Source organism: Pieris rapae, chromosome 17, assembly GCF_905147795.1.
Source record: "Pieris rapae chromosome 17, ilPieRapa1.1, whole genome shotgun sequence".
NCBI lineage: Eukaryota > Metazoa > Arthropoda > Insecta > Lepidoptera > Pieridae > Pieris > Pieris rapae.
The window spans coordinates 9,126,162-9,149,837 of NC_059525.1; the positions used below are offsets into that span (position 1 = coordinate 9,126,162).

The following is a 23,676-nucleotide window of genomic DNA, read 5'->3' on the forward strand; positions in this document are numbered from 1 at the left end:
ATACGTCGTTGGATAGCCCTCATCGAGCCAAACTCAGCGACGCTTCGAACTTGAAGAGTCGACCAACCGGAGAAGAGCTACGGGGACGGGAAGAATCCTGGAGGAAAGCGTACATATCTCGGGAACGGTGCGTCCTAGCCAAACTTTGACCCCATTCTGTCAACATTGATAATATCCCTATAACACAAAAAAAATAAAAAAAAATAAAAAATAATAATAATAATATTATTATTGTTTTTTAATGTATTATTATTATTATAATAGTAAATGAATAAATAAAGAAAATAATAATAATTCCCCCCTTATCCACAGTCCCCTCCCATAAATCCCCACAGGGCTCACCCTTCCCGATATACTTAATATTAAGTTAGAATTAAGATAATTTTACCTTTTTTTTTTGTTCCCTTTTGGGGACAGCTACTAGAATAAGTATAACTAATCTTTGACAAACTGACGGCTGTCACCCTATTGGGGGCAGACCCTTAGACTAAGCTAAAACTTTTAAGTATTGTTATAGTTATAGAAAGTGAAATTGAGTATTGTCTAGTTTAACTTATTGACTGTCTAACACCACCCTTTTGGGAATAGACATTAGACTTCAAGACCTACTTTATATATATACATATTTGACATATTTGTATACATCGATTATCGTTTTGATTGACTTTTATAAACCCGTCTTATTGGACAGTGCTGTAAATTATTACTATTGTTATTTATTATATATAGTATAGGACTACTAGGATGTTTGGGTTGCGCACACCCACCAAACCAAACCCCTCGACATTCGTGGAGGTTAATAAACAAGATAGGCTTAGTGCACACACATCCGTAGTGGCCGCTGGTGTCAGGAAGAGCATTGATCAGTGGGAGGGGGTAACAATTGAGGAAAAGAAGGCGAGAACCCACATAAACTCAAAAACGTATAAAAGCAAAGCTGCTGAGGCAACAGCCGTTCAACAAAGTGCCCTCGTCCAACTAGACGCTGCTCGTACTTTAAAGGGCGAAATTAAAATAGCTGTGACCACTGCTATAAAACGACTGTGTGAGCTAGTCAAAGAAGCAGAGGCCCAGTCAATGGAGAGAAACGAGAAGAAGAAAGACAAAGAATACGAGGAAGAAAGAATAAAAGACAATGATAAAATTGATAGTACACGACAGGCGAAATCAAACGAGATGGATGACCAGCTGATAAGACTAGAGAAGGAGACTAAAAAATTAGAGGAAATTACTAAGCTACTTCAAGAAAATATTAGTGAACAAAATAGAAGGGAAAAGAGACTAGAAGAAAAAATAGAAGAACAGACAACAGTCGTGAGACAAGTGTTGGAGGAGAGACGATCCTATGCCAAGGTGGTAACGAGCGGAAAAGAAAGAAGCGAGAGGCCAACCAACGCAAAACACGGTGTTAACATGGAGAACAAACGTGTGGAGCTGCACTCCATGATAATAGCACCACGAAATGAAAAGGAAACGGGAGACCAAGTAATAAATAGAATCAGGGAAGCCGCAAATGTTAAAAAGGGAGGCATTAGAGTGGATATGATAAGAAAGATCAAAAATGGAAAAGTAATAATAGGATGTAGAGATCTAGAGGAAAAGGAGAGACTCAAGCAAAACTTAGAGAGTGAAAATGAACACCTGGAAGTAAAAGAAGTCGAAAACAAAGACCCACTAATCATCCTTAAGAATTTGCTGAATTACAATACAGAAGAGGACATAAAGCAGGCAATAAGAACACAAAATAGGAAAATAGTAGAACACATAAGAGAAGAAGACTGGAGGATGACCGAAAAATACCGTCGCAGAGCGAGGAACCCACATGAGGGTCATGTCATTCTTCAAGTCTCACCAAAACTATGGCAAGCTTTGACTAGTGCAGGAAAAGTGCATGTGGACCTTCAAAGGGTGTGGGTTGGGGATCAGTCCCCCCTGGTGCAGTGTATGAAATGTCTGGGATATGGCCATGGGCGTAAGCACTGCACGGAAGAAGACGATTTGGCCTGTGCTTGTGCCTACTGTGGAGGAACCCACATGCAGGAGAAATGTCCTAAATATAAAGCAGATGAAAAACCCACCTGTATAAACTGCAAAAGGGTTGGTCTCGAGAGACAAGACCACGGAGCCTTCGACGTGCATTGTCCAGTAAGGAAGAGGTGGGAAAGTTTGGCCAGAAGCAGAATAGCTTATTGCTAAGGTCCAGCAAAAGGTTAAACCGATAAAAATAGTGCAGGTTAACCTGCAAAGGAAAAGCCTTGCAATGAGCGAACTTATTTACGAGGCACAATCTAGAAAAATAACAGTCGCTCTAGTACAGGAGCCATACATTGGAGCCCTGGGCAGGGTGAAAGATTACAGTGGAGTGAGAGTGGTGCAGTGCCAGAATCCTCCGGCAGGTAAAGTTATAAAGGCAGCAGTGTTGATTTTTGACGAGGATATTGGTATTATCCAATACCCCGCACTAACAACAACCAATATAGTGCCTATTAAACTGAAGACCACGGCGGAGTCTGGCATTGCACTGATCTCATACTACATGGAACCAGACCCAGCGGATATAGAACCCTATCTAAAGCACCTGGAAACAACGGTGAATGAGCTCAAGAGAAGAATAGTCCTAGGAGGTGATGCAAATGCCAAAAGTCCGTGGTGGGGAAGCCCGAAAATAGACAATAGAGGACAAGCCTTTGGAAGTCTGGTAACTGAGCTTGGTCTGCACATACTGAACGATGGGCAGCAACCAACATTTGAGGTAATAAGGAGAGGAACCAGAATAGTCAGCCACATAGACATAACAGTGTGCACGAGTGACCTACTGGGAAAGATCGAAGATTGGAGAGTGGACATCGGAATGGTTTCTTCGGATCATAATGCCATACTTTTCAAAATTAATGCAAACATACATCAAGGAATTCATAGAAGGAGTAAAACAAAAATTTACAATAGTAAAAAAGCTAACTGGGTAAAGTTCGAGGAAGAAATGTTGTTTAATATAGAACATTTTCAGTTAACAGAAGAAGTCGTAAGAAAGTTAAATAAAGTTGAAGACTTGGAACAAATAGTAGAAAAGTTCACAGAAGTAGTAATCAAATCAAGTGATGTAGCAATTCCAAAAATTAAAACCGGGAAGAAAACTAAAATGGCTTGGTGGACCGAAGAACTACAGGTGCTCAAGAAACAGGTTGAGACTAGAAAGAGGCGGATAAGATGTGCCGCAGCACGCAGAAGGCCAGAGGTCGTAGGTGAATACCTTACATTAAAACAAGAGTATGAAAACCGGATCAAACAAGCCCAAACTGAGAGCTGGAAGAAGTTCTGTGAGAAACAGGAAAAAGAGACAATGTGGGAAGGTATATATAGAGTGATAAGAGGGACAGAGACCAGAGTCCAGGATATACCACTTTGCAGGGACGGTAGATATGTTAGTGAAAGGGAGTCAGCGGAGACCCTGGCAAGAACTTTCTTCCCGGAAGATACTAGTGAGGATGAAACTGAAGACCACGAATTGGTAAGAAGAAGAGCAAACACAGTAAACAAAGAGGAACATAACTTAGTCTATGATACCCCTTTCACAATGACTGAACTCGAAACTGCCGCTCTCAGTTTCAACCCCAGAAAGGCCCCCGGAGAAGATGGCATAACGGCGGACATAAGTTGGCACGCGATAAACGCGGTGCCTAACTTATTCCTCACCGTCCTAAACAAATGCCTGGAGCTAGGGTACTTCCCCAAATTGTGGAAAATTGCAACAATAATTGTATTGCGCAAACCGGGTAAGGCCGATTATTCAAACCCGAAGTCTTATCGACCCATAGGCTTACTACCTCTTCTAGGTAAAGTATACGAAAAGATGCTAATCGTTCGGTTAAAGTGGCATCTAGTCCCGAAAACCTCGAAAATCCAATACGGATTCATGCCCCAGCGGAGCACTGAGGACGCCCTATATGACGCAGTCACACATATACGCGCAAAGCTGAAACAAAAGAAGATACTAACCATCGTATCACTCGATATAGAGGGCGCCTTTGACAGCGCTTGGTGGCCGCAAATTAGAGTCCGCCTGGCAGAAGAACAATGCCCATTAAAACTAAGGAAAGTTATGGATAGTTACTTACATGAAAGACAAATTAAATTAACCTACGCTGGACACACGGTTGAAAAAGTTACTAACAAAGGCTGCGTTCAGGGTTCAATAGGGGGACCAACAATGTGGAATCTAATATTGGACCCGCTCCTCCAGGACTTGCAAAATAGTGGTGAGTACGTCCAGGCTTTTGCGGATGACATCGTTTTGATAGCGGAAGGAGAAACCGGTAGCGAGATCCAGCAGAAACTCAACCTAACACTGAACCGGATACATAGATGGGGTATCCTAAACAAACTGAAATTTGCGCCACACAAGACCAAAGCCATGGTGGTGACTCGCAAACTAAAATATGACACCCCACGGCTAAATATGAATAATGTACCGATACAGATGGATAACCACATCCGAATCCTCGGAGTTGATCTGGATTCTAGACTCACATTCAACAGACATGTGGAGAGAGTATGCCGGAAAGCCATTCAGATATATAAACAGCTGGCTAAAGCCGCGAAGATCGAATGGGGACTAAACCAGGAGGTTATCGCGACCACGTACACTGCCGTTATTGAACCAATCGTAATGTATGCGGCCGCGGTGTGGGCTCCCGCGACAAATAAAATCTGTGTACGGAAAAAACTAAACCATCTGCAAAGGGGCTTTGCCCAAAAAATTGCCAAAACTTATAGGACGACATCGTTACACGCGGCAACCCTACTGGCCGGGATACTTCCTCTAGACCTACGTATTCAAGAAGCCGCTGCCTTATACGAGATAAAAAGGGGAGTCAGCACGGAGATACTGAAGGAGGGCGAGGAATTAGAGAAGAGAGTGCGATATGTGGATCTCCCACACCCGGCGAAACAAACAAAACTTGACTATAAGATGCTCACAAATCCGGAAGAAATAGCAAGACACGGCGGCACACAAATCTATACGGACGGCAGCAAAACAAGTACAGGAGTGGGCGCCGCTTGGACAGAATGGAAAGATGGAATGGAAATAAACAGCAAGAAAATGAAGATGGCGCCCCACTGCACAGTATTTCAAGCCGAACTGATGGCACTACGGAACGCGACTAGCCACGTAGATAAAAACAAGCGCGACGTTAAAATATACAGTGACTCAAAGTCAGCACTAGATGCTATTGTGAGTGGACGATCTCTCGATCCCCAGGTAGCCGAGATCCGCCGGAGCCTGGAAGAGTGCCGGAGAACAGGAACTCATATAAGCCTCTTCTGGATAAAGGCGCACGTTGGTACGCCGGGGAACGAGAGAGCGGACACATTAGCAAAAGAAGCGTCGGGAAAACTAAGGTCAGAACCTGAATACGCTGCATACCCCCTGTCATATATTAAACATCAGATAAGGCAAAGGACTCTGGAAGTATGGAATGAGCGCTACCTGGGGGGTGAAACAGCTGGAACTACAAAATTATTTATAGGCAATGTTAAAACTGCGTATAAATTGGTAAAAGAGAAGCGTTTCACACCCCAGATGGCGCAAATTCTAACAGGGCACGGAGCCTTTGCATATTACCTGCACAGATTTAAAATTAGGACAAGCCCAACATGTGCCTGCAGTAATGAAGAGCAAACAGTGGAACATGTGCTTCTACACTGCCCTATATTCGCATCGTCCAGGCACGACCTGGAGCAACAAATACAGATGACTGTAGACCGTAACGGCCTACAGGACATATTAATAAAGCACAGACCGTGCCTGGAACGGTTCTGTGAAAAAATAGTTCTATATATAAAGGCGGCAAATAAAACAGAAAGAGCGGGTCTCGCGGGGAATTGCGCCCCGGCTCGCCCATGAATATTGTTAATAAGAATATTACCGATGTAGTCGGGGCGTAATTCCCGACGCGTTAAATAATATCAGTGAAATATAAAGTCCCTGGACACTATGGCAGGGGAGTAGAGTGAAAATTATTTAAAAAAAAAAAAAAAAAAAAAAACTATTCAGTACAAATTATTATTTATTTTGATTATTTAACGAACTAGCTGCCTGAACACTACTTCTCGAAGCTGAGTAGATAAACAAATATTATATAAATTATGTAAGTGCGTTATGCAGTATAATTTTTTACTAAGCTCTTAAGAAACTAAATTGCGAAGTGTTTGTTTCGCCATCGAAAAGCTATTTACAATTACTTATTTAATAAAAATCTTTCACCACAATCAGGAAATAACTGTTAAAGAAATTGGCCTTTATTGTATAATCTACCGCAAAAATTATATCGTGGTTTATTGTGTAAATCATAATTTGCTTTTAACGAGTTGGTAAGTTAATAAAATTAAAGCAATGATTAACCTCGCAACAAAGAGAATTGTCAAGAATCAGGTAGAAAAATCTAAAGGGTTAGAGTGCCATTAGATTGATAAAACATAATAATATTTATTTACATAACTGGACCATTAGAGCGCTAAAAGAAATCCAAGTTTCCAATTCGCGGCAATAGATGGCGTTAATATCTATTCTTTCAGTCAGCCAACGACGTGGCAGCCTCCTGCTTACCACTATTATGATTTTTAATCAATATCAAATAGAAAGATAGTACCCGAGACACTAGACTGTTCGACGAATAACTATCGCAATACAGAGAGGAAATGCTGCCAGCATTGCAAATGCCACAAGGACCAAACTTAACTATTATAATGAAGAATATTGTAACTTCTGTATATTTGCATATTAATTCAATATAAAAATAATAATAGCAGTGTTTCTTTATAATTTGTCTTTATATTGACGTTTTTGATAGTTTAATAAGTAAGAAAGGAATCGCTTGGTGAAACGCGAAACTTTATAGTAAATATCTGGCACTAAGGCCTGACTCTGAATCTAATGTTTATGTTTAATCTATTTAAATTGTAAAAATAATGTTGGATGGTTATAAATTAATAAGATTTGCAATAGAGATTAGCTGACACGCAAATGAACTTTGTGAAAGTTGAATTATCGTGAAAGTTAATGTCAAATGGACAAGTTGCTGTTATCTACTCACCTCACGGCATAATATATACGTACACACTACACCAAACAAAATTACTATCATGTTATTAGAGAAGCTAAATGCAAAAATTACACCTAATTATCCTATAACCGCTCGTGTCCCTCCCTCTCCCTTGACTTGCGTACTGGTTGTAAATGTAAAGTACATGTTTACGTATATGAATAAAGATATTTTTGAGTTTGAGTTTGAGTGTGAAAAGAAATGTCTGCACAATTGTAGGATAGTGTTTATTAATAAGAACGTTTTTGTATAACCTTATCATATCAAATTAAAAAAGTTTGTTTCCTGTCGACGTGTACTTTTTACGCTAGCAGCATTTCGTTGAGAGAGAACACCAGCTCTGGTATCAACGGTACTATCTACCAGGTGCCAACTTTAGTCAGTGTTATTGCATTATTTTATCCGAAGTACTGTTTTATCTCGTTCCGTTATGTATTTTCAAAAGCTTGACCACGCTCGGCAAACTGATACATTGATACTTTAGAAAAATAATATAGGTATATCGTTTATACATCATATTAATTCTAAAATTACAAAAACTGAAGAAAAATTGTAAATCACATAGTGAGAAGAAAACTGAGTTTACGTTGTGGTAAAAATACGGATTTGAGTAATTTATTTTAATGTATGTATTTATTTTATGATTAAGTACATTACATTCCTCGTAACAAATAATATATTAATGTCAATGTTTACATACATTGATATTTATATGTGTATAAATGATAAATATCAAATTATTATTTAATACATTATATATAAAAATTCGTAACATATAGTAGAACAAGGTTCAGTAGTATTTAGTAAATTTAAAATCACACACTAAAGTACACTTTAGTGTGCAATATAAAGCTTAGCTATCACAGCATATGCTTAAGTATAGGAGTATAAAAAATATCCATAGAGCAAATTAACCTGCAGGTTACATAGGTACCTACACACACCTTCACACCATCACCCAACACACCCAAAAGATATTTAAAATTTCTGTATGTACAATATACATAATATTATTATAATGAATTCCATCTTTTAGTGTAATCGATTTTTGTTATATATAATTTATGTGAGATGTGGAATTACGAAATAAATAAAGCTGCTTGGCTGAATTTGCGTAGAATCGCTGGCTTTGTATTAAATTGAGTGAGAAATGTTATTAATGACAACTTGTAAGCCCTGACATTTGAAACTAAAGACCGTATTGGGCATCTGCATACTGACCACAATAAGACATTAAGACTCTATTTTAATAGCAATAAAGTTTATATTTGAATAAATATTTAATAAAGTTTTAGCTTGAGACTGATAAATCTTGTTTTGACATGATGATGTCTTTATGCGGTTAAAGATAATATGATATGTATATTTCAATCAAAATGATAGAAACGTTAGAGAATAGATAATACCTACTAATGTATAAAAATTGTTGACACACGTAAAGTTAAAAAAATATATTTTTAAAGCATTTAAGTCACTGTAAAACAGAAATTAATCTATTATAAGCTAACCAAAAGCGTAACAAAAGTTTAGGCTTCATTAAGTAGGTATTTAAATGAATAACGCTATTTTAATTTATATGACTGGATTAAAATGAAATTGACTATTTTAGTAATTAAAAATGGCTCAGTTTGTAGCTAGATAATATTCGACATCTGTCTTCACTGAAACATCATTAAACATAATGATCCAGCCTTAATTAAGACTAATAAGAAATTTAAGTCTAACCTAATTTACTAATAAGAAAGTGTACCACTACTTGCAGTCTCTATTAAGGGGAGAACAATTTGTTTTTGTGTCCTTTTTGAAGCTAGAGTAAATACACAGAAATATTGTGTCCTATCATGAATCTTATTCTTGGAAAAACAACAGTTGTTTCGTTCAACATTTACAATTCAATATCGGATTTATATATGTATGACTTTTTACTTATATATTTTAGTAGTTTTTTACGTGTGTCCAACTTTTTACGAGTATATTATTCAAAGTCTACAATTAAATACACTAACTATAATATATTGATATTCAAATTGGATAAATTAAATTATCAGCACGAATGCCTCCAATCAAACAATTCGATTATATAGGAAAACGAATAAAATATGACACATGAAAGAATACAATTACTCACTGTAAGTACAGTCGACATAAAAATATAAACTTTCCTATAACAGCATACCTACTAAATTACTGCAATAACAAACGTGTTTGGCGGTGTTTGGCGTATTATCTTTATTGAAGAACATTACAATACCTTGAATACTCCAACATCTTCCAATTCATAAAATTTAACAGGCTCAAGGAGACTTGTGCCCCAATTGGCACACGACAGAACTCCAAGGTCCTTGCTGAACTGAACTTGCTTACAACCAGCTGAGTTGTCAAGGGCTTCTAAACAATATTGTTGTTTGAAGTTGGACGCAAGAAGGAAGAAAAAGATTGCAAAGGCGAAATATACTTGCTGAGACTAAACAAGGGGCTGTTAGCCTTTTAAGGTAATGGTGCTATAGTTTATTTACATCTATTTAATAGATAAGCATATTGTAAAAAGGTTAGTAGTTTGCGATTTAAGAAACGTCCAAGAGTTTCTTGCCACTTTTGTCCTGCTTTAAGTCTAGATTTGAATAAATTAAATATATAGGCAACTTTAACGTTTATAAATAAACAATCAGGTAGGATAAATATTATTACTATGTTGTCTTTGTTGTGTGTGTATTTAAATAAATAAAAAATATCTGTTGACGAATTTAAAGATTTTGAATGTAATAATAGCCTTATTTTATTCCATAAAAATACAATTATATATACAACCCCAAGACATTTACAGTTAGTAATAAAATACAATACTGTATTTATCTGGACCCCACGTGAAAAATTCCCCTCTAATGTTATTTTCATTTTTTTGCTCTATCCAGCCATGTTGCTTCCGTCATAATAGCAATTTCGTCTGTTCATCTAGGAATTGGCCCCGGCCGTTTTAGTAGTTTTATCTGGCTACAACCCAGACAGTACTTTTATTTAAAGGTAGAAAGTCCATCTTAGTACTTTTTCGGATAATTGTATTTCTTATTTTGACCTAAGTAGCTTTACCCTATTCTTCTTTGTGTTGTGTTTTGTTTTTAATTTAAATTGATTTTAAATATACTGCAATAAAATTTTGATACCACGACATAAAACCGGTTAGAGTTTGTTGACAATATTACAAATGCAAATTTAGCTACGAAACAAATTTGTGACACGGTCAAACGGGATACTTAGCCATGTAAACTTCGTTATGTTTCAACTAATTAAACTGGAATTTACTGTACGTTATTTTACGAACGGGTAATTGATAATTAATAATAGGTAATACGCAAAACTATTAAATTCTATTTAGCAATGTATTTATATATATTATACGGGTCCCATGCACCGTCCATAGACACATTTCTAGAAGGCTTGCAAGGTCTTCCAATCATTTCGATCAAAAATCCTTTAAAGCTGTTATGACAAGAAATATTAAAATAAACATAAAATTTTAAAATAAAGGATTTATTATTATTATTAAAAAAATTGGTATACAGCAGTCAGTGTGAATACAATAAAAAAATTAAAATATAAAAAAAACATAATTGCATTTTTATGCTGACGTTCCTGACCTAATAATATAACACGTGTCTCGAACGTACCGCTTCAATGGTCGCACAGACGAGCCGTGAATATTCATAATGAAAATAGTGTTTTATTTGTTGACTCTACTTTTTACAATTATTAATAAAAATCACTCAAATAGCTTGAAATTGTTATCCTTTCTTTTTGCTTGCTATATGCATAATATTTCCATAGATTTCTCTTACAAATCAAAAATTGTAAAATAAAAGTCATTTGCATCTTTATCCCTTTTACACGTAACACAGTTAGTACATTTTTGGGTTAACTCCTTAAAAAATACTGAAATTACTGAAATCCTAACTAATTGGCTAACATTAAACAAATATAAGTATAGAGACTTTTTAAACGACAATTTCTGAGTTTATTTCATATAATCTAAATGTAATCGATTCTTTAAAATCTCGATAAATATTGCTTGCATTTCGTTCCATGATAAACATGCAGACTACGTTCCTATTCATACAAACTTAATGTTTTCAGTAAAGTAGTACTTTGACTCTTTCCTTATTTGGTAAAGTAAAAGAGCTAGAATATGATATTTAAAGACCATCAAGCAATCGAATTTCATAAACTACTACTTCAGTTTTGTCACAGAAAACTTGTTATGATTGCAATACAAATAATAGTTATCGTCTATTTCTATCGCTTAGGTAACTTGGGCAACTTCACTTGTTACATCAATTCGCACAAGAGAGTGAAGTTGTTTTTGTATTGAAGGCTTACAATTTATTTTGTTGGTGAAGTATACCGAAGTTTCCAGAAGATTTCTAAAAAGTTTTAATACAAATAGTATTGCTTCAGAAGTTTTTTTTGATAAAGTTTAATTCAGTGTTTTCCAACATCGGGCCCATGCCTCATAACTGTTAATAATAATTTGATTGCTGTAACAGAAGGCAAATATATGTTTTGAAAATTTACTTACTGTGTTTCGTTAGCCATTTAAAATTTAAGTTTTTAAAGTTTTTATGAAGATTAAATTGTTTTAATTGCTTATTTTAAAGACTGAAATATGTACGTTACATATCGGGGATTCCTAAAAGGAATGCACCTTGCATGACACAAATAAAGTTGCAAACCATTGGTTTAATTGGTAATTCATGTACTCTGAAAATCTTGGTATAATATAATATGGTAATAAATAAATATTAGGCAGTATTTAGTACCAAGCACAGAGGGCTTTAATAGCTTTAAATAGACACATCATATTTAAATCCATCCAAATAAAAAACATCTTTAAATTGTGGCATAGGATTCTTATTAATAATCTTAATCTTTAGTAATGAACTACCAGATTCACTACTAAGTAGCTGCAGGCAGACCACTTGTGAACGTCTAGAGATTTCCGTCTACAGATCCCATATTGTCTGTGGACAGAGAACCTGTTCATGTATTGCGCATAAAAAAAATCCTACCGATATGATGTAATTAATTATGAAAGACACTTAAATGTATTGTGATATTAACAGTTGCTCAATTTTTAAATGCAGTTTTGTAAAGGTCCACATTTGATCTGGATTCGGTGGAGAGTTTAATGCATATTTCATGAATTATGTAACAGTACAGGTCAGTGCAGGTTTTAACACGCAACAACATATACCTTGTTTATATAAAATAAACAATCACTGGCCCTTGTAGGGCTTTTTAGAGTTTTTTAGAGTTGCGCTTAAGATTTCTGTTTCTAGGAAACTAGATTTGGGTCTAAGACAATTGTGGAGGACAACACTGCTCTCTCAGAGTTTATATATTTAATTGGTTTGTATAATTAGATTCATCACTGCTGGGATGGAATGAATGCAGCAAAAAGATAAATTTTTCGTCGCCAGCGATCGCCATAGATTCTGCCAGTATCTTCCGAATCTTGCCTAAAGGGACTCCTTTTTAATGTGAGCTATATGCAATTCCGTATCTCTGTCTCTCTCTTTAGTCGGCAGCTCATGTCTGAGCGTCGTGGTCAGCAACGAAGCATCTACAGCGGACTATCTGCATCCACCGGTTTCTGTCCAGCGCTTCTCTTATGACACTGTATAGCTTTGAAGACGATGAGTCTTTCGCTTGATGGGTCCATCTGGTTGGTGAACGGCCACGTGTGACAGCAATTGCGTATAATGTGTTTCTTATGATTTTACATAGATAATTAATATGAAACACATTTAACCATAGACATACATTCTCAAAAATAAAGACCGTTACCGTACAGTTAATGAAAAATCCCTTAATAAAAACCTTCGTTTTTCATTTTAAACGTGATAAATTTAATTTAGTGACAAAAATTGTAGTGAGAGATTCGTAATGTAATAACTTTAAATATTAACAAGCGCTTACAAAGCATATATTATATAAAAGTTGGTAAGTTTTTAAATCTATGAGATAGTGATTAGAGAAAGGATGGATGTAACCGTTAGTTCTAACCTTAGTTTAAACTGTAATAAGGTTATTTCCTAATCTGTGTATGATATAATAAATCCTTAATTATAATTAAATGCGAAAAAGCGGTTATTTATTACAGCAATAACAAGGCTAAGTTTCATAATTCTTAGTTAACTATTAATTTAACCACAATTCTAAGTGACTAAACTGTTTGGCTATATTGATAAAGGAGGCATCGCAAGTGGATTTACTTATTAAGATCAGTGGACAGTTGCTTTTTCATTGTTTTGTTTAAATGCACATTAACTTCTAGATTACATTATATCTTATGTTAAGATTACATATAACATATGTCTTCAATTAGTGCCTTCAACTTTTACGATTGGCTATTATCAATGCTTTGAATATGGACGCGCGTCTGTACTATGCTTTGGTGCTATGACAAAACCATTTCCGAAGATCCATTAATCAATACGTGCTACTCTAAGATTGAGCTGTGTAAACATCCGTAAATCAAAATCTTATCCATTTCTTATATTATTATATTGCTCTTATTCAAAGTATTGTAGGAGAAAACAAGGCTCAGACAAGTTTATAAAGTTAAAATTATTCTATACTTTTTAAATTTTATCTTGATGACAGTTCATTTGTTTCTGTCAAATGTATTTACGCTGTAATTGAGAAACAGCTTTTTATCTTTTTTCAACAACTAAACTATAATTTAATTAAAGGATTAAGTTGGTTTATGGTAGATGTTACCGGTGCTTTCCTCGTTCAACGAATAATAATTTTCTTCTTTTTAATTATTACTACTTATAAGTTACTTAAGGTAAGAAAATATAAGATTACAAATATAGTTTTTTAAATGTTTTAATAAATGTTAAATACAAAAGTTTTTGTCAACTTAGATCTGGCATTATATGTGCTTGATAAAATATACGGTTGCCGTCTAGCTTATAATTGACTCACACAAAATTAGCAAGTTTTAAAAATAAATTTTAACGTTAATATAAAATATGTAACCAGTTCTATGATATATAGTAAAAGCCAATGGCATCATAAAATACGGTCATAAACACGTTTGGTATTCCTAGAAATATAACGAAGAATATGCTTGTTTTGTTTTGAATTCAAAAAGGAGGTTCTTAATCGTTGGAATATTTTTAATTTCATGCGGAACGAAAGACGAAATGCCAATGACATTCCATGAAGGCACAGTTGTCTTGGTTTTTCAGCGTAGAGAAATCCATACCCACAGCAGCACATTTCACTTTGGGGTCCAACTCAAACTTAAATCTTGATGCATTCCTTAATATTTCACACGTTATAATGTATTACAATAAGGACCTTGGTTAGGTACAGCTATGTTGTGGGAGGGCATGGAAAAGCCATTATTTAATACATTCCTATTCTTACAAGATACATTATTTGCTTTGGCTTAACATTGCGAATAGGAGAATGTACTTAACATTATTAATAAACGTAACTTTTATAAAAGAAATTAAAGTCTATCGGTCAGATACTCTGTAACAGTGTAATAATACTTCTTATATAAAAATTTCTTTAAAGATTTGGTAAACCTCAAGTAATTTGCCTCGCTCTTCAAACTTTTTTGTTATTTGTTATATATTTTTATTGAGGAGGGCAATGGTACTGATGCAATCCCAATCTGGACATAGGTAGAACCTATCAGTTACTATATCCTATATAGAAAACCCCCGCGGACTGATTTGATTGATCTATGAGGTCTTACAACCCCACCCCATAGTTAGAAATAATTTTAACCCTTTTGTTATAGTGAAAATAGTTTTTATAAAGTATTCTAGGTCGTTGCAGGCCAGCGTATGAGTCATTAGATCTTTTTCAGGCGATACGAAAACTTCACAGCAGCGATCCTTTTCAGCGATTCTAATTTAAATACATAGTTTACCAAATAACCTAAGCCTTACTATAAGTTATACCTAAGTGACATGTGTCAGCAATTTTGCTTAGATTTATTAGAGGCTAGGCATGCGTTTAAAAATGATACTGCTTTATGGAACACAAAGTTAATTCGATTTTTACGATTAATGTTTTGAACGTAGTTTGACCTCTACTCTACATATACTACTTCGTGACCTTTATCGCGTTATGAACGGTGATACAGCCTTATTTTTAATCTCCTTTGAGGTTGTGTACTCTATTAAAATCGTTATTTTAGTTTTGCGGGTTCCTTCTGTACTAACTCATATATAGCAATGTATTAACATACGTTTTTTTCGTTAAAATTAACCCAGTAAATGTCTAATTTACATCTAAAGTTGAAATATACATTTGTTTTTGTTCGCATTCATAGTGTCAACATATATTAATTTTAAAACATTGTATATAAATATCTTATGACTTTAATTAGATCTACGTGGTTTTGTATAACATTTATCTACCTGATTGGCCAAATACGATGACGTGGAGTAGAAAAAATGTTATTTTTTATGTCCCAATTTACAGCCTCGCGGCCATTAGTTCTTGAGTAAAAAAGCTAAACAACATAGAACAATCATGAAAAGCTCCCAGTATTTTAAAAATACAGAGTCATAACTGAAAGACAGAATAACAAGCAATTAAAATTCATATTTCAATAACATTAGAGTCGAAATTTGCATAGAACACTGCGTTCGCGATTTCTACGTTTAGACCGCCACTTTCTCTAAGAGAAACTGTGTTTTTACCCATTGTAACGTTCTAGTGCCGATGTATTTAGAATACCTATATCAGTTATCATACGTTAAAAATATTTTTAAAAGTAAAACTATATATTAGTAACATCGAACCAATGTTAAGTTCGTTAGGCATTTCATCTTGAATAGTTACCAAGTATTAAAAAAATAACGAATCGTAAAATAAATTTTCATATACCTAAACACTTCATTAAAAAATAAAATAAGCCAGTGGCACTACAACCTCTTTAGGTCTTGACCTCAGATTTCTGAGTCTGTTTCATGATCATTTTTAAATATAATGGGCAAGTAGGTGATCAGCTTTCAGTGTTTGACACACGCCGTCGACTTTTTGGGTCGAAGACATTTCGGAAGACATTTTCCTCACGATGTTTTCCTTCACCGTTCGAGCGAATGTTATTTGCGCACATAGAAAGTCCATTGGTGCACAGCTGTGGAGCGAACCTACGACCTCAGGGATGAGAGTAAGCTGAATTCACTACGCCAACAGAGCTCTCCTTCATTAGTTCACTTAATAAGAACTCATTGCAAATGTTTTGAGAGCGTTTTCACTATTATATGCACGCACATCCCTTATACAATAATAAAGAACGACATCTTTGTTACATTAACGCTGTTTACCTTGTGAAACTCTTTTAATTCTTTTTTAAGAGAGTGACAGAACCTACCAACCAAAGGACTTTACCGTGTCCTATGCTCACCCATCTTTCAAGTCGCGTAGCTCTTTTAATAAATACTTCATTTAATTAGTGGGGTAAACAAAAGAGGCTGAGATCAACAGCCAATATCATTTATTTCTATATCAACGGAATATAGTATATAAAACCTCTTTTTACATATATAAATACCTAAAAACTAGTTCCAGTCCAGTTGTCTTAAAATGTGAAGGTTAGACGCAGGTAATATCGCACGACAGATAACGAAAAGTTGCGTGATATTTCACAGAATTTAAACTCTACAAAATGTAAAAATATTTGCAAATACATAACAAGACAGCTGTAGTCAGAAATGCGCTATCGTAAATTAATATATATGTTATTTTCAAAATATGGCGCGTTTTGCATTTATAAGTTTAAGACTTTAGCCAAAAGCTTTTTAGAATTGAAGACTATAAAAACTATTTTTAACTATTATTTTGAAATTCCCATTTATTTTGTCTTATACTTTTTAAACAGTTGAACTCAACAATTTACTCCGCCCTTTGAAAGGTAAAGTAGAAATACCCTTAATACACTAAAACACTTGTAAACAACGAAAAGCTTTCCAAACTCGCGAAACAAAGGTTTTAAGGACTCGAAAACTAAACTTTGAAAACCGTTTGACATGACGTACCTTTTTAAATTGTTTAGTAAATTTCTACGTGATTTTTACTATAAATGCATGTATACTACTTCCAATCTGTTCAACTACCAAAACAGTTTTGCATTAATAATATCTAAAAATATTATAATTAAGTTCTAGAATAAAAAATCAAACATATTCAAGGATACGGAATCGATTAATAAAAACGATTTATTACCAAATCGAAATAACAAGGTTAACGTGTTTTAAAACAACCCGTTTTGACAATTTAATTTTAACATAAGCGTTCGACACAAAAGCACAAACTCACCATTATGATTTCCGCGAATGTACACTCAAAACACAAAGCACTGAATAAAGTACCGCACAGACAGTCGACAAGAAAATCACGATCACAATTACACTAACCCGAAGGTGTATATTTATATAGTGTTCATGGCTGTCCGTCTGTCACAGATGAGAGACAGTCGTGGACTGAATATTCGCCCGAAAGTACGCTTTGCCCCGTGCGTCGTTACCGATTCAAAATGTGTGCGTGTGCGCCGATCGGACCTAACTGTCTTGATACTTGCTTTGAATATTAAATGTGCTAAAAATGAAAGTGGTTTTTAATTAATTTTAATTGAAACTTTTTATTGCTTCCTATGGTTTGGATGTCGGGATTACTTTCAATATTAAGCATGAAATCAGCAGCAGCGGATGACCGGTACTTTATTTAGTTAAAATCAGGATAAAAATATTTGGCTTTGGCTCTAAAGCATGCTGGCTTCCTCACGATGCTTTCCTTCACCTTACGAGTGTTAAATACGCACAGCCAAGGTTTAAACCTACTACCTCAGGAATGAGCATTGTACGCTGAAGCTACTAGAATAATACTGATCATTATGTATTCCCTTAAAAATCAGTTCAAACAGAGAACAACAAAAATAATAGTTAATGTACTATACCGTAATGTAAACCACAAATAGGAAAATGATAGCAAAATGGTGTTTCGAAGACATTTCAATTAGGCCTTATCATTTCTGGCAGATAATTAAGTAATGACAGTAATAATAAACGAACATAAGCTTCATTACTCATAGTTGGAGGGTTTTATATTATAGACGCCAATATCTCTAATTAAATCGAACAGTAGAATATTTTTTACAAATTACATTTAAAATGTCTAATAACTAATGGACAAACACGCTTTGCAAGTCTTAACTATATATATACAGCATGTTTTTACTATTAACAATGAAATAAAAAAAATCCCATAGAATACTCGTACTTTCTAATATCCCTTCACTTATGAATTATGAAAAATACCATAAGTTTTGCAAATTTGCAAACATTATTCAGACATATGGATTTTTTTTAAATTACAAATATTAACTGTTATCTAATGGTATAGGATAACAATTGATTACTAAATAGTATTTTGTTGTATGTGAAAACTACAAAACGATAAGGATAGATAAACTCTAATACAAAAACTTCATATTAATTGGTATCGACAATTTAATTATAATGATAACAGAAGTTTCAAAATGTTAGTACCGATATAGACCTATAAAGTGCAGGATATGGTATATTAAGCAACATATATATATTTGGCATAAGCAGTTATTCTTTAAGAAAGCATGTAATGTTAAATAAAAATCTTTAAAAAATTCTAGTATTCAAGTTTTTCAATTAAAGCGAGGGTAGAGTCATTTTCATATACAAGCTACCCTCACTTTGCTCCGTTGCTGGACTACTATTTTTTTATTAATCTATGAATTCAATATTGAATCTTAAAATTAGATTTTTCTGTATTTATCTTCATTACGTATATTTTCTCTGCATTAATTTTATTTGACCAAAGTATTAAAAACTTATATCCATCAATCATACAGATTCAATACATTTTTACATGATTCCTTTCACCCTGTGAATGTCAATGTATGACAAGGATAGATAATTATTTATCTCTTTTACGCTTCATTAAATACCACTTCCTATATGTAATCATTTTCTATAATAGTTTTTTTTTATATTTGTTATAGTAATTAATATTTGAATACAAATCCAAAACACCCTTAAACCTATTGTTAACTTAGGCATTTCGCAGCTCTCATATTTAATTATTGTTAAATATAATTTAATGCGCATACATTTATAATCATTTGAACTTTGTACTTTAAACGAAAATGGCCGCTTTCTAGAACTAGTCCAAGACACCACGATCACTTCAAGTACAGGTGGTCAAACCTTATTGAGCAAAATAGATATATATTGCACTCCTGTTTCATGGAACAAACAGATTCCGTCATCCCTTTTCAAACAACGCTCATCTAGAGTTTCACCCCTTCGTTGTTGACATCATAAAGTGCCATTCTTGTTTCTAGTAAAAACAGCAAAGTATTGGAACTTTCGCACTCTATCTACTAGACAGTTTAATGTGGATTTACTTATGCAGCGGTTAAATACGCATCTCCTGCATAGGCATGAAAAAAAGAGTGGCGGAGAGTTTCAATTGTGAGTTTAAATTCACAATTAATTGAATTTTTTTGACATTCATAAGTGTATTTGCTTACTTATATATAATTAAGATATTTTTGTTTGTTTTGTTTAAAAAAAACACATCGCACTTGACTTAAGTAGCCAAGCGTTTGTACAGTTTCATATATTTTTTTTTCAAAAGATCTGTACTGATTAACAATAGTTAATGACAAATGAAAAGCTTCCCGCGCGGCTAACCAAAATCAAAGAGAAACTAGAGTAAAAAATTGCCTTCACCTGGGAAGACGTACTTGGAGGTATTCCAATGAGTTTCCGCCCTGTCTATCCTGCAGCAGCCAAAAACGGAGTATCGCAGAAGAAAGCTTTTTGCTAGTCGCAAGAAAAGTCCATTCTGGTCAAGCTACGTTCGCGAAAACAGGCCTAACTGAGCTGTCAAGAATCTTGACCAAGAGCTGAAAAATACTGATTGAGAGCTTAACCTTGTGCTATGTTACATGGATCTTCTATGTGTTTTAAGTCGGGTACAAAAAAACTATGATGGCTACCATTCGAATCTGTCTATTTTTTATTTATTAAGAAAGACTAGCTTATAATTTATCTCATAGATAAAGTGAGTTTATAACTAACTTACTGTGTATAAAAAAAGCCATTACACAAATGTTTACATATAATTAGTAGTACTAAACAATTAAAAGGATTGGTAACTATGAACTCATTTTAAAAACCTATAATACACAATTTATTTCACTGAGGAACTCAGATGATGATGAAGTTCAACAGAAAAATTCAAAAGATTTTCCTAAATAATATTAATAAACTATCATTGTTGTCATTACATGATTTTGCGAAAATTACTTTCATTATTAATGTCAATACACTGTTACAAAACGTAGTGAAAGTATAAACCGAAAATGGTAGCAAAATTCCCCACATACCTTATAACTAGTTTTAATTGACATTTACAAGTCCGTTCCGTAATATGTGCTTTATGTTTTACACAGGCTGTATTGAATGTAGCTTTAAATTTTGCGTCTCACTGTTCCCTGTTCCCCCTGTTACCGAGCATCCTAACACACAATATAAGTGTTCCTATAGCATCATGCAGGTGCAAGAGGTATATTCTATTTGTATAAGATTATTATTCCAGTACTCTCGGGCTAAGATGCATCAAGAGAGCAAGACCTGAACCTTCAAGTGCTAGCAAGCTATGAAGTTTTTAAACAGCTAAACAAACTAATGATAGATAGATAGTCTGCAAAGTCCCTGCAAGTCAAAACAACCAAATACCTGGGATTAATTATAGATTCAAGGCTTTGTTGGAGCCCTCAAATAAACTATCTATGTTTACGAGTTCGCAAACTTATAAATGTTTTCAAACGCCTTAGAAAACCTTCTGACCCACATACAACCAAGATAGTGTATACTGCATTATGCCAGTCGATATTATCTTACTGCATATCGGTATGGGGTGGAGCGGCATTGTCCTCGATGCTGAAAATTGAGCGCACCCAACGTGCCATTCTGAAAATATCCTTCAGAAAACCTTTCCGCTACCCAACTTCAAAATTGTACAGCGAAGCAGGGCTCCTAACTGTAAGACAACTTTATTTAATGGCAATATGCAGGCTTTTTTGGAAACAAACACCCCCTACACCAAATCTAACCAAACGCAAACCTTTATATAAGCATCCTAAAAAACGCACTTTCTTCGCTCAACGCTTTTTCTCCTTCCGAGGTCCATTCATCTTTAACCACCTTATTAAAAATAAAATTATTACTAACATTTCAAAAATCACACTTCATACTTTCACTAAAAAACTCAAAAAATATCTTGTTAAGCTGTCATATACTAACACAGAAAACATTCTTATCGTAAAAAAATAGAATAGGTATAAATTTGTTAAGAAAAATTAATTAATTAAGTAACGTTTAGATGTAAAAGGAAGAGACTGGCTGCCCACAACACAGGGAATCCTAGTATGGGGGCCAGAGCACTCTACTTTATAGAAACAATTATTGTATTTTGTGTCTAATAAAGTTATTTCTTTCTTTCTTTCTTTCCCTAGGATTTTTTAGTTATTTTGACTGTATTTGCGTGTTGTTCCCACGAGAATGTAAGAGCGTGCTCCTATTTGACAATGCCTACTACTGATAGAGGATTTTTGAGAATCTGTGACGAATCTTTGTTTTTAATCTATTTTTTTAGATAATTTTACTTAAGATGTCATGTGGATGCAGCTCCTTACAAACCTTTGTGTAAAACAAAAAACTTGGCGATTCAAGTGTGGCGGAGAGTTTATTGCTAATTCTTCTATTACGTTCTCCACCCTTGATTTGAGAACTGGCAGTTATAGTAAAATTAGAAGCATTTCTTATGTATTTATTTTTTGCCGTTCATAAGTGTACAATGTGTAATCGCCCGAACCCAATAATTAATTATATAAATAAATTAATTCGCAATTGAAAACAATCTGAGATTGTGAATTAATTATTAATCATTAATATACCTTATAATAATTAAAATTTAACCTTTTTATGTTTAAAACATATCAAATAGCTTTATAATTATTTAATAATCTGGTCTAAGTTTAAATTTAGGATATTGGCACAGTTACATTGTTATTTTCACACAAAGGTCTATCTACATAAACAGATCCGACCTACCATGGATAGCTCGTACAGCGGGTACAACAATCCGGCGATTGGTTATTGGCACTCTTTTAATAATATCTGAATTTAGTTGTCTATCTCAGATGATCAAAAGTGGATTGAGATAGGTTATTGAGTTTGGGCATATAATATAAATAAAAGTTTTTAAATTTGAATTTGATACCAGCCCATTAGTTTGTATCAGAATGCATAAATCTGTATATCGATGTGTTTTGGCCTAAACGCGTTCTTATGAAAGGATCAATGTCTTCTCTTAATCGCAATAACACAACAAAATAAAATAACAATCACGTAATACGTAATTAATTTATTTATATAATGTTATGTTAAAAAATTAAAAAAATCTCCGGCGCGTTTATATTTGAAGTTCATTATAAGTTGAAAATATATTTCAATTAGATATTACATCCGTCATAAGACATAAATGTGTGAATTTAACGAAATCAATTTATCTTCAAAACCACATAATCCCTTTATCTAACAATTGTATCAATAACTGCTAAGTTACCTCGTACAGCCACACGACCACTTTACCAAGATCTGTCACTTTGGTTCAGTATCCCCTTCACAGTCCATTAATACTACAGCGGAGGCGGAGGCATGGCTCAACGAGTCTGGTCATACTAAACTACTTTCACTCGACTTGGTAAATTTTGCAACTGACCTTAATACTGGTTGCATGTAACTTTGAAACAATTATTTTACATCTTAATAGATACGTTAATTTTAAGGTTTTTATGAGTTAAGAGATTATAGATTAGATAGAAGGTCGCTAGTTATGAAGCTATTTGCTACCAAAATAATTAATCTATATATTTTTGATTCCTGAGTTTAAAGTTGATCGTGTACTTAAAGATCAGGCTTATAGTTTTTATTGATATATTTTTTTATGTTAACAAATATTTCCTACGAATTGTATGTCGTTTGTTTTTTTTAACTTTTGACGTATTTTTGACTTACATAGTATTTATTATATGAATGTTGTTATTAAGGCTCCCCTTCACCACCGGTTTGAAATATGGACCAATAATGGCTACAAAATGGAACTAAAAGTATACAGATTATTTTTCATCATAATTGAACGATGCTATTTCATAAGCATCGTAAATGCTATATGAAAAAATGCTTAAATATTCTTAAGAAATCTGTATTTTTTACATAATAGCGGAGCCTACGGGACATATATATATATATATATAAATAGATGAAGCAGAGGGTGTTCACAGTGGACGGATATCTCGAATTATCCAAGAGTTGGGATGAAGAAATAAGGTTGTTTCCTTGTATCAAATATACCTACCTATACGACCAGTTACAATTTAATTATATTGATAGAAACGTAACAAGAATTCATAGCTAATTAAGGCTTTCACGGCAAACCAGAT

General features: G+C 34.1%; 1 protein-coding gene across 1 annotated transcript in view; it reads right to left on the reverse strand.

Annotated features, from left to right (window-relative positions):
* The window catches only part of LOC111001861 (probable chitinase 10), an 82,241-nt gene extending 64,590 nt beyond the window's left edge, over nt 1–17,651 (reverse strand). The window contains exon 1 of the mRNA XM_045631870.1: nt 17,448–17,651. Coding sequence (XP_045487826.1) covers nt 17,448–17,450 — 3 coding nt within the window. The 5' untranslated portion in view covers nt 17,451–17,651. The remainder of the gene's footprint in view (nt 1–17,447) is intronic.
* Nucleotides 17,652–23,676: the final 6,025 nt, after the last annotated feature.